Source organism: Teleopsis dalmanni, chromosome X, assembly GCF_002237135.1.
Source record: "Teleopsis dalmanni isolate 2A chromosome X, ASM223713v2, whole genome shotgun sequence".
Taxonomy (NCBI): domain Eukaryota; kingdom Metazoa; phylum Arthropoda; class Insecta; order Diptera; family Diopsidae; genus Teleopsis; species Teleopsis dalmanni.
In genome coordinates this window covers 48,643,559-48,657,989 of record NC_051848.1, presented here as the reverse complement: position 1 = coordinate 48,657,989, position 14,431 = coordinate 48,643,559, and the positions used below count along the sequence as shown (strand labels likewise).

Here is a 14,431-nt window from a genome sequence, read left to right as displayed (position 1 = left end):
ATTTATTATATATATGTAATTGTATAAAAATAAATGATTATGACAATACACGCACGTTTATATTAATGAAAACCAATGTACAATATGTAGTGTAAATGTTGCTTTCTGAATAAATATTGAGTAAATATAAAATGAAGATTAATAGTTAGTTTAGATATACATACTAAAAAAATTTAAATAAGGAATTACAATATTCGAGACATTGTATATCTTATAATTTATCCTAACGATAGATCGATAGATGTTTTAAACATCTTCAACATGTGAATGTGATGGTTTTTTACGTTTCGTCGAAGTTTCGAACTTCAAAAAGATGTCTTCCAGCGATGGTTCATTTACAGAATAATCTTCAATTAAATCTTTGCATTCAGTGAAAAATCTCTCCGTACAATCAAAAACATTTGACCAACTAATCTGCTGGATATTCTTAATATAATAGGTCAACATGCCTGCATGGTTTTCCCTTAAGTCACTATCCGGAAATTGATTAGAAATTTTCGTCGTTATTTTTCTTACATTTACTTCGCAATCATCAACTTTCATTTTTATTTTAATCGTAAATCCACTTCCATATCGCACTTTCAAATCAGGAACATATCCTATACATTTAAATCTTCCATCAGCCATTATAGCCAAACGATTGCATAGCTGCTCACATTCATCCATGCTGAAAAAAAACGAAATAATAAAAGAACCACTTCTTGAAATTTTATTTAAGATAGGTGCGTCACAAAGAATAAACTTATACAGATTAACATGAGAGTTCTAAACCATCATCTTAATTTATATAAAACTAGTAACAAATATTTTTGTTATTTGTAGATAAAAAAAAAACAAATTATACACATAACTTACCTATGAGATGTAAGTACAATTGTCTTATCACGCTTTTGAAAATCTTGTATACACTTCCAAAGGAACCGACGCGATACTGGATCTACTCCAGTAGTTGGCTCATCTAATAATACCAATGATGGACTACCAATCTAAAATAAAAATTATTTGAAGACTTTCTAGTTTAGGTTTTACTCTACTTACCATTGCCAATGCTGCATTTAGTTTTCTTTTAGTACCGCCAGAATAGTGCCGTACTTTCACGTTGGTGTATTTATCTAAATCAAGTTGTTCTATCCAGAACATTACTTCATTATGTAAATTCTCCTCGCCACTTATATTGCGTAGCTGCGCCATATACTTAAGTAATTGATATGCAGTCATAAAATTATTTAAGCAATCATTTTGAGGACAATAGCCGAATCGATATTTATATTGAATTTCATTGTCCAAAATGTCGACACCATCGATTTTTATTGTTCCATGGGTTATTGTTGTGTTTGCCGAAATCATTTGGAATGTAGTTGTTTTTCCGGCTCCATTTACACCGAGTAATCCAAAACATTCTTGTTTTCTGACCACAAAATTTAAATCACAGACCGCTGCTTTGCGATCGTAAGATTTGGATAAGTTACAGACTAACAATGGAATATCGCTTTCAACTTTTTCTTAAAAGAAAAAATAATACATTTTTTTAAAAAAATTCATTTAAGATTGGATGTTTACTTATAATTAGCAATAATAACTTTTTTTAATTATCATTATTATTAATTATTATAATATATCTACCCATGGATATATCATCATTGTAACAAAGAAACGGATGATGTATCCATGGGCGACGATTAAAACGCCGCCCAAAACAATATATAATAATTATTTAAACCGATTTGTGATATGCGGTTATTATATTTGTAAGGATCTGACCAAAACAGATTAGTTGTAAACCATTTACCTTGAGCTGATGATAACAAAATATTGATTTTTAAAAGACATTTGAATAATGACGCTTTATACAGTTTTAGCAACCTCATATTTCAAAAATACGATAGATTCAAAGTGCTAACCCTGACACTTTCTGGATATAAAATTATATATAGATTATTAATCCAAAAAACAACTATTGTTAAAGACAACTTTGGATAGGTATTTGGCAACACTCGAAACAGCTGTATGACTATTAAAAAAATTTAACTAATTCAAAGTAACAGTTGTTCCAATTCATCAGTATTTGATTTTGTATCTGATTATTCTATATAGTCCTTATTCGGTAGCACTGATGCAGTGATATTCGGGTGCCGATTTTAACATCGACTTTTCTTTATTGGAAAAAAAAAACACAAGCAACTGTGAAACGACCATTGCATTAACAGAAACGCACTAAATGATATGGATTTTGGTCTGGAGGTGTGACAGACCCGTAATTTTATGGAAAATTAAATGGCGTTAAATTAAAAATGAGGATATTATGTGGTTTCAAAAATATGTGGTTTGTCGCAAACCACACCACATGCCCTGTTTTAATTTAATTATCTTAGAAATTTTTTATATTTATTATTGCACAGTTTGGTGAGATGAATTGATAGATTTGCATAAGTGATTTGTCATCAGTGGACTTTTTCGAAAGTAACAGTATAATATAAATAAATAATATCAGATTATTGCATTCATTGTGCTTTTATAATTTTATTTGCACATAGTAAGGCAAATAAATATATACTTGTATTATAATTACCTTTTAATATATCCTGAACAGTTGCTTTTTCGATTTGTACCAAGTTTTCCTCTTCCTCTGGACATAATGGATTACTCGCTGCTGTTACTTGCCTGCAAGTATAACAGCTAAAAAGCCTCTGTAAGGCTTGTCGTTTTTCCTTGTTTTCAAAAATGATAAATAAAATCTGCAAAATATAATAGAACCACAATGAAATGTATATATAGAATATTTATATTTTTTTACCATCATAATAATAGTTATAAAGATTGCATATGTAAAAAAAGTAGCTATATTAAGATCTGGAACTGAGCCCTGATTGCGACGTTCTATAAAAAACAACTCATTAATTACACGTAACTGATGATTTAGATTGAAGTCCGGTAATATTGAGAGAAAGAATATTTTTGTTTCATGATATTTCATTGATTGTATGTTGCCAGAGGTAATAAGCGGTGCAATAGCTGATATAATGAGCATAAAGAGTAAATAAGTTGAGATTGTTGAAATTGAACGGAAGCTATTGGCAAAGCAATACAGAATGGGTAAATAACTGATGCCATAGAAAAATATTGATGCAACTATTGTGTACTGTTCAGCCGGTGTGTACAGTTGTTGTGGCATGAGCAAAAATTGATATCCAAAGAATAGCAAACAGACGAGCATGTGTAACAGCACATCATATATAAATACTGAAACCCAATATGTTACATGTGGTATGGGTTGCAAGTTCTTAAATCCTGATTTATTTTCTCGAAATGGTAGCGAAACGTAGAAAAACATGCAAAAGAACATACCTAATGGTTAAATAAAAACATGTTTAAGATTAATTTTTTAATAAAACCGATTTTAATACATACCAATTGGTACAATAACAGCATAATATTCCAAACGTGTCGGACTCACATCGGTTATAAAGCTGTAAATGTATATAAATTATAGATTACAATTCAATGCTTTTACATAATGTTCATAAATACCGTTTTATTGGAACATAATTAGTCTCAATTGTACTTTTTTCACTTGTTTGTTGCTTTAGGACAGCATTATCTATTAGATTCATAAGAATCACTGAGCTGTGGTAAATATTACCAGAAAAGAATATGTTAAATTTTAATCCATTTTCATCCGTTTTAAGTTCTATAGCACCGATAACATTTTGCAAAAAATAAGCCAATTCTTTTTGTTGTAAACTTATTAACTCTACAAATAAAATAAATTTGAAACACGTTATTTTTATAATAATAATCAAGTTTAATACCTTCTGCCAGTGAATTGTTTTCTTGCAGTTCAAGTTTGCTTGCTGTTATCCCAAATTCCTCAATATGCTTCGTTAGAAGATTTTCAATAGCTTTGTTAGTGCCAAGTGGATTGCTAATGTATATAAGACCTTCTTTGATTTGCGCTAAATTCAGCGTTAACACATCCTCGCTTTTTAAGAGAGCCATTGAATGCATCAATAACATTGCCAAACTAACAGCAACAAAAGGAAACAAAAGCTGTAAGCAAAAAATTTTTATAAAAAAAAGATTATTCGATAATAATACTATATCATAGATGATTTAAATAGCTTAATAATACGACAAATTCCAATATGTATAGATAGTATAAATACTTTAGAAAAAAAAAATCGACCTTATGGACGCACATTATTAGCAAGCCTTAACCTTGCAAATGTGATTACCAGCGTATCTTGTTTAACGAAATAGCTCAAATATTTATCTCTAACCGTGCAAAATTAGCAGAAAAAGCAAGATTTGTTGATTTTAGAGGTTGAATTTCCAAGGCCGGAACACTCTACCCTAAATCCACACGTTCAAGCACCCAAAGTCATAACATATGCCAATGATTGCACAATCTTGCACACGGGCCAGTATCGCTATTGTGCATATTTTAAACGCAAAAGTCCTTTTACCTAAAACTACACCTACCAACATCAAAATTCTTGGCTATTATCTTAACCTGCAGGAGTAAAGAGTCCACCCATTTTTTATTAGTTGGACTCTACGGTATGAACACCATAGCTTTGCGAAAGGCAACATAATAAAGACCATATATTTCAAAAGTCAACGCTGCTAACACATTCATACAGAGTCTAAAATATTTCTTGTGAAAGAATACAACTTGCTGGTGTCCAAGCAGTTTCTTATTGCTTGACACAAATATGAACATCCCAATCGCGGTACGATGTACGTTACATATGTCGATGCTTTCTGTGTATGATAACAGCGAAGCCAACAAGTAATATCGAATATAAATGAAAGTTAACTGACCTGCATACCGAAGCAGTGTCTCTTCATACTTTCATACATTAATATTGTAACAAAGTTCTCCACAGACCTGCGCGTGAAATCGATAGGAATGAAAGACGCTTTCATGTAGGAAGAACTGTTTTCGCCTTATTGAGGTCAGGATATAACCACGTAAAAATTGGTAACTTGTCATATACCAATATGTCTATTCTCAGTATATACTCGAAAATCCACTCTAGCCCTCATGACGTCGCCCACTCTAACTCTAACTTAAACACTATTGATTTGAGTCCATCCCATTAAAATTGTAAGGACGCAAGCTAGGTAGATACCTACACCATCATCTTTTCCCTTCATCACACACAACCCTTTCCCTTTGTTTTACAATCCTTTCATGTTTTTTGCACTATGGGGTTTCTGGATCCCAACAATAAAATTTTATTTGAAAACAGATTTAATACCGAGTAATTATTCTTTTCTCTCGGGATAGGTCGAAAGTTGTGGCAAAATTTTCTCGATTCTGTTAACAACGTATTTTTTAAGTCGTACTCTGTCTGTAGCAATTGTTGTTGTCGTTGTAGTAACTCGCTGGGACCTGCCTGAGTAGTCCCCTTGGGGGGTGCTGAACGGCACTTGCTCGTCGAGGTCGACAAGTAACTCCGGGACGTAGACCCGACAGTTCTTGCAACCAAGCAATCTGTAATCTTAGTTTTATTCCACTTTTAAGGGTAATAAAAATAAAAAGATTTAAATGTTTTGCCATGTTCATATTCAATTAATGTAAAAGTTAAGTTCCTTTATAAATCATAAAGTAAATAAAATATTTTTCTACAATGGCACCAAACAAATAAATCTATTGATATTGATATGATTAACTAATTATGACTTTTCTTTTTACTGTCTATCTTTAAATATTTTGGTTTTAATTTTGGTTTTGACAGACTATAACACTTAATATATTTTCTTGTTTTATCAAATCCTTTGCTTTTGAAAGCTTACCATAAAAGTAGTATATTTCCATCCACTTTTCAAGAAAATAGATTTTTTGTAAGCAATTGCCTTAAAATGCTGCATCCAATGAATTTGTGTAGTCGGTTCGAGGCATTTGTAAGGTACACGCATTTTCGCATCACCATTACTGGAAACGTGGCAGTCGACTTGATCAATTTCTGGTACACAACTACAAATCAAGTTAAAATTCAGTATATTTTGTAGCTTATACTTTATTATAAAAGAATTACTTCAAAAAGACATCTTCCAACGACGTGTCAGTTACCGAAATCGAATTTATACCCAAGTGTTGTTGTGCTTCTTCTAAATGCCGCAAGAGTTCGCTGTACTTCACTTTATATTCGTAAGACAATCCAATAAGTACAGTGGGTGGCACAATATTCTAAATTAATTTAGCATAAATAATTATTTATAGCATAAATAATTCATAATAAGTGTTTAGTCTTACCAATATTTGTGCGCCAGGTATAAATCGGTGGATTAATTCCATTGTCTGTTGTTCTTTAAATAAACTTTTACGCGTAGATAACTTAAGTATGTAACCACTACCAACTTTTCGTTTTAATTCCAATGGTGAACCAGTACGCTGCAAGCGCCCAGATGATAATATGCAAATGGTATCACCCAAAACTTCAGCTTCTTCCATGTGATGAGTAGTTACTAGAACAGCTTTCGTTTTACGTAATTGCAACAAAATATCCCAAAATTCACGTCGTGACTCTATATCCAAACCTGAAGATGGCTCATCCAAAACAATAACTCTGATAGTGTTAAGATATTATTTAAGTTTGTAAATGGTTAAGTTTTTGAAAAATTGATGACTAACTTTGTATTTCCGGCTATTGCAATACCTAAAGAGAGTCGGCGTTTCATGCCTCCAGAAAGATTTTTGCCATATTCATCAGCTTTATCCTCAAGTTTTAATTGATTAAGTAGACTATTAGATAGAGTTTTTGCTTCCTTGGTAGTCATATCACGTAACTAACAATTAAAAATAAATGTAACATATTTGTTTATATTAACTACAAGAAATGTTTGATAAGCTTACCTGCGCAAAGAACTGCAAGTGTTGTGAACAAGTCATATACTGCATAAACACACTATGTTGTGGACAGAATCCAATCAAATGTCGATAGGATGAAACATCACGCTCGCTACACACTGTTATACTGCCTGCGTCTTTTCGTGCCGAACCTAAGTAAAAACAAAAATTAGTTCACAATTCAAGATCTTTTCTTACATCGATTCATTAATTTGGTTTATGAATTCTTGGTTCAAAAAAAATCTGAATCGGCGGATATAAATGCAATGCCTTTGTCTTTAATAGTAACCGAAACATATAGTGTTTAAAGCCATAACCAATAAAAACTTTAAAATACAAAATGTTAATGTGTTAATAGAATTGAATTACATTGAATTGAAAACATAACTGACACAGTTTGAAACACTGAATATTTAATCGTTTTATAAAACTTTATTATTGTTGTTGTTGTTAATATTTTCTATCTACGGAACTAAAGTGGCTTTGTCACAATAATCCTCAAAGGATGCAGTGATGTGGTGAAAAGTTCTCAACCCGTTTAAAATCTAATCTAATATAATGCTTTCTGTCTCAGTTAGTCATCAGAACACCTTCACTCACTTGGTGAGTGAGAGAATTTGATATCTGAGTCCACCGACAGACAATAGTGTTTTTCAAGTTTTAATCGAATATTATAGTATACGAATGTCTACCAGTAGTGATAGAGTTTGCATTAAGCAAAAAGTGGGTAGTGTTCGGTTATGAGTCATGGTATTATAAAATTCCAGTCTTGTCGCCTATATATATGGATTAGCTCTTACCACGGAAATCTTCTTGTAAGTCTGTTGTACCATTAAGCAATCATGATCTTTTCGTCAGCTTGATATTAGCATTCTAGTTGTCCTTATATGCTATATGAATGTTACAGACCTATAATCTTGGTGAATATTGATTGCATTTCCTAGTGATAAAGATCGCATGTGTTTTATTCTGTTTAATGTATATATTCTACTATATAATCGGACAGAATGCACTAGTGCGTCGATATGATTCTGAAGTGTTTGTTTTTGGCTACGTTTTCCGAGCATAATATGTAAGTACCATTAAAATATTTTATAAACAATGCCGTTTTTATACTGAATATGTCAGACGTGAATGGTGGAAAACGCTGAAAAACATTTACTTCATGTGAAATTTTGTATTTTTGATGAAGATACAAATCATTTATGTATCGGTCGAGTTTTTTTAATTAACATTGCAATGAGACGAAATCTATTCTTAAATTAGATGCCTTTTATATTCTTCTTAAAGTTGTCAGAATCAGAGACTTTTACTAATTGTAGCTAATTGTAAATCAGGAGGATAACTTATAGAACGTTAGTTTTGAAATTATGTGGTTAATTTTTTTAAACGTTCTTTATTGGATATGAATAGTACAATCTTGACTAATTGTGAATTTATTACTATTGCTGAATTGTACTTAATAGATATTAAGTAATACGTGTGCGGGTTTACTGAACCAGTGTCCAGCTCCCATAATTATATGAAATAAATTTTATAAAAACACCATTTATATGAGTTTTTAAGTAATTGCAGAGTATTATTTGATATATTATATCAAAGAATCACTTAATGAATCGATTGAACTACGAATTCAACATTAATATTAAATAATGTGAATAAAGTTTTACTTAATAGTAAAATAATATTACAAAATAACTTTTAAAATAAAAACCTTACTTTTCTTTCGAAAAGAAATTATCAATATATTCTTTATATACTAACCTATGATCATGTTCAATGTTGTGGTTTTACCGACTCCATTATGGCCCAGTAACACAGTAATTTGCTTATTTTTTATTGTCATATTCAAATGATCAGCAATCACTATATCTCGCCTGGGTGTTTGAAATTTTTTGCATAAATCTTGTATAATAATAGCGTCTGTTGTACCGTCAGTTGTAGTATAGACATTTCGATGTGGCTTCTTATAAAACGAACGCTAGATAAAACTTAATTTATTGTCAATTTTTAATCAAATAATACAATTTTGCATACCTTAAATATAAAATTATATGGTTTTTTAATACCTCCTTTGCCAGGAAACACACACGATAAATAGTTGTAAATGAGGGCGTAAAATAGACATTGCATTATTAAGAGAATATAAATGGAAATTATACTAAAAGATGAATCTGTTATGTTAGCAAAAAGATCATGCGCACTGAAGGATCGGTCTATTAACAAATAAAATTAAAAATTATTAATTTTAATATTTATATATACAAATTATGAATACAAACGTTTGTTAGTGAAAGTTTGAAATATTTTTATTCCATCCATAAACGCTTTTGTACTAAATAAGTAAGTAGCAAACGTGCCTTTGACCAAATAAAATATATACGGCATTACAAGTAGAATAAGGCCACCAACTTTAGCGTAGAAAACTGTAAATATGAACAGATATATACGTATATAAATTTGAAATAAATATGTAAATATTGTTTTGCTTATATTTCTTACCCGAATTAAAGCAGACTGATATTAAGTATGTGTAGGACATAGCCGATAACATGTAAAGCACAAAGAGTAATACAATGTAGCACATTGGCCCAATGCCTAAAGCATTGTAGATCCAAGCAGTTATAATAACTGCAGTGAAAAATATTAGATAAATTACCAAACGCAATACAAAGAATGTAACACCATTCAAGAAATTAAGAGGAGTTGCAAGAAGGAGAAATTCCTGAAATAAAAAAGGCAACATTATAAAAAATATATTATATTTGGTCTCCAATTATTTGGTACATCAAATATTGAATTCTTATGAAGAGATCCGTTGGGAATACTAAGAGTATATTTACAAAGCTCTATAGATTCCAATTGAAAAATTTGAAAAATTTTTTTCTAATCGAAAAAATTAGAACAAAATATATTCAGAAGCATATAGCTTTAGTAAACCTCTCAGCCAGAACACCTCTTTACTATAACGACGAAGCAGATTCGGTTAAATATTATTTTTAAAACTAATTGAAAGAATTATGTATTAAATTGCATGTACAAAAATATTTTAAACTAATTTGGTTTATACAACAGGTTTTGTTTTAAATGAAAAAAATGAATATTTTTGACTTCACCAAAAATTTCAATCTGTTAAGTTGGTAAGAGAGATTCAGCAGAGAGTCACACTAGCCAACAGATGTTACGTTAGGTTAAGTAGGCAATTCAAAATAAAGCACTCTCTCAACAAACACAAATCATGCTCTGCAAGTCTCTAATCATATCTGTTCTGCTGTATGATGCCGAAGTTTGAACAATTTCCAACAGTGATGGAAAGGGGTTAAAAGCATTCGAGAGAAAAATACTGCGGAAGATCTATGGTACCTAATGCGTTGGTAACGATAAAATAATGAGCTGTACGAGCTATACTGCGACATTAACATAGTTTAGCGCATAAAAATTCAGCTGATTTGCTGGCTTCATTTCATGCGAATTAAAGAAAGTGCTTTGGCTAGAAAGATTTTTGATTTGATATCCATTGATCAAAACCGCGGTAAAGGATGTCCGCATCTTCGGTAGAAGAACCAAGTGACCAGCGATATGAAGGTACTCAGTACACCATGCCGAATGTATGATAAACAACTACCGATCATTTTTCCCGCTTAAGTTTGGGTATTAACCGCAGCCATTACGATTCTGCTAACCGTCACTTGGCTAGGCCAAAGCTGCAGGCACCTGACACCCGTAGTAAATTCATTAGAATTTCCAATGGGGCGTTTATCGGCGCATTATATTGATACATTTATTTGTAGACACCGTGGTCTTAAGCCTTTATAGCAGGTACCCACACTAAACAACACTGTTACTATTACTGTATTCTGCTTGTGTAGTTTTTTTTTTTGAAAGTGCTAGTGCTAAACGACATGTGGCTTCGGGACGTTCGCAACCTAACTGTTCTAAGAATCTCAAATAACTGATTTTAATTTTAATTTATTAATCAAAGCGTGTGCAAAGGGTAGCACATCTTATCCCTACTTTACAATTGATTTTTTGTTTTCTATATAAGAAAAGCTATAAAAGTTTATTTAATAAAGAAACTAAATGAAACATGCATACAACACTTCATTCCTTTTGAACTCAATAATGAAAATGATAATTTTTCTTGTAATCTTGAACACCGGTAAGAATACCCCATCGGAAAAAGATCATTATTAAAGTATCAAAAGCCTAAAAATACATACTTAAAAACTAAAGCTATTAAGAACAGATCTAATCTGTTCGCAGTGCATCTTGGTTTTTAACAATAATATAATTGTTAAAATTATAGAATATAATCTATAATTCATTAACTGTTACTGTTTTAAATATATAGCTCTTATAAATTACTCTAAATTTATTCTAATACATAGAGTAAAAAAAATGTTTGAAATAATAACATACCTTTAATCCATCCTGTTTCTCTTCAACAAGAGGCACTAAAAACGTACTAAGCAGAAGCACACTGAAAAGTATACTAAAAAGTGAACCGAATAGAATAAGGCGTTGTGAGTCCAGTACTTCTTGAGCAATGGTTGGTATTGAAGATAATTCCATTTCATAGTTTAAATTATTTGTTGTGCTACGTTTTCTTATATAATTTTTGTCAATAATATGTTGTAAGGTGAGAAATCCACTTCGTATATAATCATCATCATCTAAAAAATTGATTAAGAGAAAATAATAGAGTTATTTTCAGTTTCGATTATTTTATATTAAATATATATATATAAATAATATATATTCATATTATTTTAAATACAAATAAATATATTTATAATAATAAAAGATAATGATTTAATGACTTTTTGGTAAAAACAGAGAAAATATATTTATGTAAGTATATGTACAGTGTATGTTTTTTATACCTAAGCAAAAGTGTATTAAATTACGTTTATTTTTATTTTTATATGACTCTACACATATATATGCTCATGTATGGACTTAATAGTACAAACAGTCATACAAATTTGTTAATGGTCTACGATATTATTTTTCATACTGCAGATGGCAAACAAAATAAAAAATGCTGCATTAGCGAATATGCAGAAAAAGCAAACAATAGCGTACAATAGCAAACAGCGATAAAATTAGATTTTTGCAATTTAAGGTATGAATATTTAAATACAATATATGAAACTAAATCCCCTCACGTGTGAGTAAAATTATCTGTTATTCTTTTTTTGCAGACAATATTTAGTTATATTGCTCGCAAAAGTAACGAAATGCAAATACACACATTTCGTGTGAATTGAAAGCATTATTTCTGCCTTGACATAATTAATAGCAAAACCTTATGAATATTAGGAAATTTGCTAGTGGTAAGTAAAATTCTACTGCTTTTGTTTAAATAAATACCACTGAAAAAAATTATCAGCAACCGCTAAAAGAACGTTTTTTCTAATCAGTGTTAATTATATTTACTCAATTCAATATGGTTTGTTTTCGTTAGAAATTTGATAACGTATATCAACAAAATTCTAATTAGAACAAATCAAAAGCGTTCTGAGAACACTTTATTTTTAACAATTTTCTTTTACCTTTAATTCCACTCACTTCTTCATCATTAACATAACGTTTCTTTGGTGATATTTTTAGTGCTGTTGAACTAATGGAATAACTTAAATTTCCATTGACATCGTCACTAATTGTTTTAAATTCTATTGCGAAGCAGTTTCCTTTACATTCCTCCTCTAGTTTAACCCTAAATTCCGATGCATTTGCAATTGGCTTCACAACTGTTAAATAATATGTTTTAATCACTATTCTAAAAAATTTCAATATATGTTATAAATACTTTCATATGAAATTTCCATCTGCTGCCGTACGTCTTCCATAAGGTCGTCAATAAATGGTGTTGTTGGCGAATAATAAAGAAAGTCACCATCATTAGCGTGAAAGTAGTCAGCAACAAGCGATTCCTATAAGAAAACAAATCAATAAAGTTGTAATCGTCACGAAATATATATTAAAGTTGATATTTTCAAGATATGTATTGGAAAATGTATTAGAAAAACAATCTTACTGTGTTCTTCGCAGAATATATGATATTGGGCGTATTTAGATTCTGATACGTCGATTTTAAATAAAGCACCAATATACCATAGCATCCAACTAATATAACAGCTAACGACACGCAATTAAATATTAAAAATAATACATTTTTCCACAAAAAAACGCGAAATAACGACCAAAATTTCATTTTTTATTTAAAATGTATTTCCCTAACCACTTTATTTCTGTCATCAGATAAAAAGCAAACAATACTACAAAGACCTCAACAATCTCGCTAATTTTCCCTGCGAAATAAGCAAAACACAGTGTCGCATTCAAAGTTAATTTTTGTTAAAAGTAGACATAAAACACTAACTAAGCGGAGCAAATGAATTTATGATATTTAGATACTAAGGGCGTGTGCGAGTTCGAGTAAATTGAGGTAAAGTAAATTGAAATTTCCTAGAGAATTTTTACACTGCACTTATGTAAATAATTATTTATTTATTTATTGCACTTATTTTTTATTTTTGATTTAAAAAAAATTTTCACAGTGGTAACACCTAATTTGCTGCCATACCAACATAATTTACTATTTCCCTCAATTTACCATCAATATACTCGAACTCGCTCACAGCCTTAGATACTGTATATTCTGCATTAAAAGAAGCCAATATATATTTTTCTCACATTTGCAATGCCCCAAAATGTATATAATAATTAGAATTTCTATATAAAGCATTTTAATACTACAACGTAGATATATATTCGAAGAAAAAATGGATTCATTAGAAATTATTAACAATTGCAATCATTTATTTATTATACAATAAAAAAAATGCTAGCATTATGCTATTTTTGCTAATTGTCAGAACATGACACTTGATAGGTTGCAACAGTGATACCAATGCCACTCGGAACGAATATAGACCAGCATGCGAGCCACCGAAAAGGCCTACTATAATAGTTTACGTACACTGTTATATGCACACACTTAATGTGAAATATTTATGAAAATTTATTTATCAGCTGTAAAGCTGTCAATAAATTATGCAGCACAAAATCAATGCTCAGCTACTCAAATGCTCAGCTGTAAAACTATAAAGTAAAATCGAAACTTAAAAATATATAAAAAGATATTTGTAAAATTTTTTTATTTTAATCTTAGTTCTTCCATTGTTTTATAAAATTTGGGAATATACACGCACAATCAGCTGTTGTTATTCGGTGAAATTGTCATCTAAATTTATTTAGTTTGTATAAACGAATTTTCATACAAAATTTGACACTTCATTTACCAAGCTAATAAATTTATACGTTTACACGGCATTAAGCAGTTTAAATGAGTACCCCTAATATTTCAGTTCAAAATATTTTAATATTATGAGGTATATATAAACAGAAAATAGATTAACAAGGAACTACTTTATAACATCAATTTATAAAAATATTTATCACTGTCTTCATATCCAGATTCCATAACTACGTCTTTAATGTAGAAACAAATATAATTTTGAGATCTTGTAAAATTTTATTAATATAATATTGAAAGATTTCACTTGTTTTACT

General features: G+C 30.2%; 1 protein-coding gene across 1 annotated transcript; it reads right to left on the bottom strand.

The window, feature by feature from the left end:
- Positions 1-56: 56 nt before the first annotated feature.
- Positions 57-13,129, bottom strand: LOC119687637 (retinal-specific phospholipid-transporting ATPase ABCA4). The gene is made up of 21 exons (XM_038102038.1): positions 12,894-13,129; positions 12,666-12,789; positions 12,409-12,606; positions 11,273-11,526; positions 9,356-9,578; positions 9,136-9,279; positions 8,891-9,069; positions 8,618-8,834; positions 6,860-7,005; positions 6,638-6,792; positions 6,260-6,572; positions 6,042-6,193; positions 5,800-5,980; positions 3,810-4,047; positions 3,529-3,751; positions 3,409-3,467; positions 2,795-3,345; positions 2,570-2,735; positions 1,039-1,502; positions 856-986; positions 57-667 (listed from the first exon to the last, which is right to left on the bottom strand). The coding sequence occupies exons 1-21, from the start codon at positions 13,068-13,070 to the stop codon at positions 247-249; spliced, it is 4,716 nt and encodes a 1,571-aa protein (XP_037957966.1). The 5' UTR covers positions 13,071-13,129; the 3' UTR covers positions 57-246.
- Positions 13,130-14,431: the final 1,302 nt, after the last annotated feature.

Excerpts from the sequence above, each read along its gene's own strand:
- LOC119687637 (XM_038102038.1), bottom strand. The coding sequence starts at position 13,070 with ATGAAATTTTGGTCGTTATTTCGCGTTTTTTTGTGGAAAAATGTATTA. Across the intron at positions 12,607-12,665 it reads GATGGAAATTTCATATGAAA|TTGTGAAGCCAATTGCAAAT; the intron begins GTATTTATAACA and ends ATTATTTAACAG. Across the intron at positions 9,579-11,272 it reads AGAAACAGGATGGATTAAAG|GAATTTCTCCTTCTTGCAAC; the intron begins GTATGTTATTAT and ends TTTTTATTTCAG.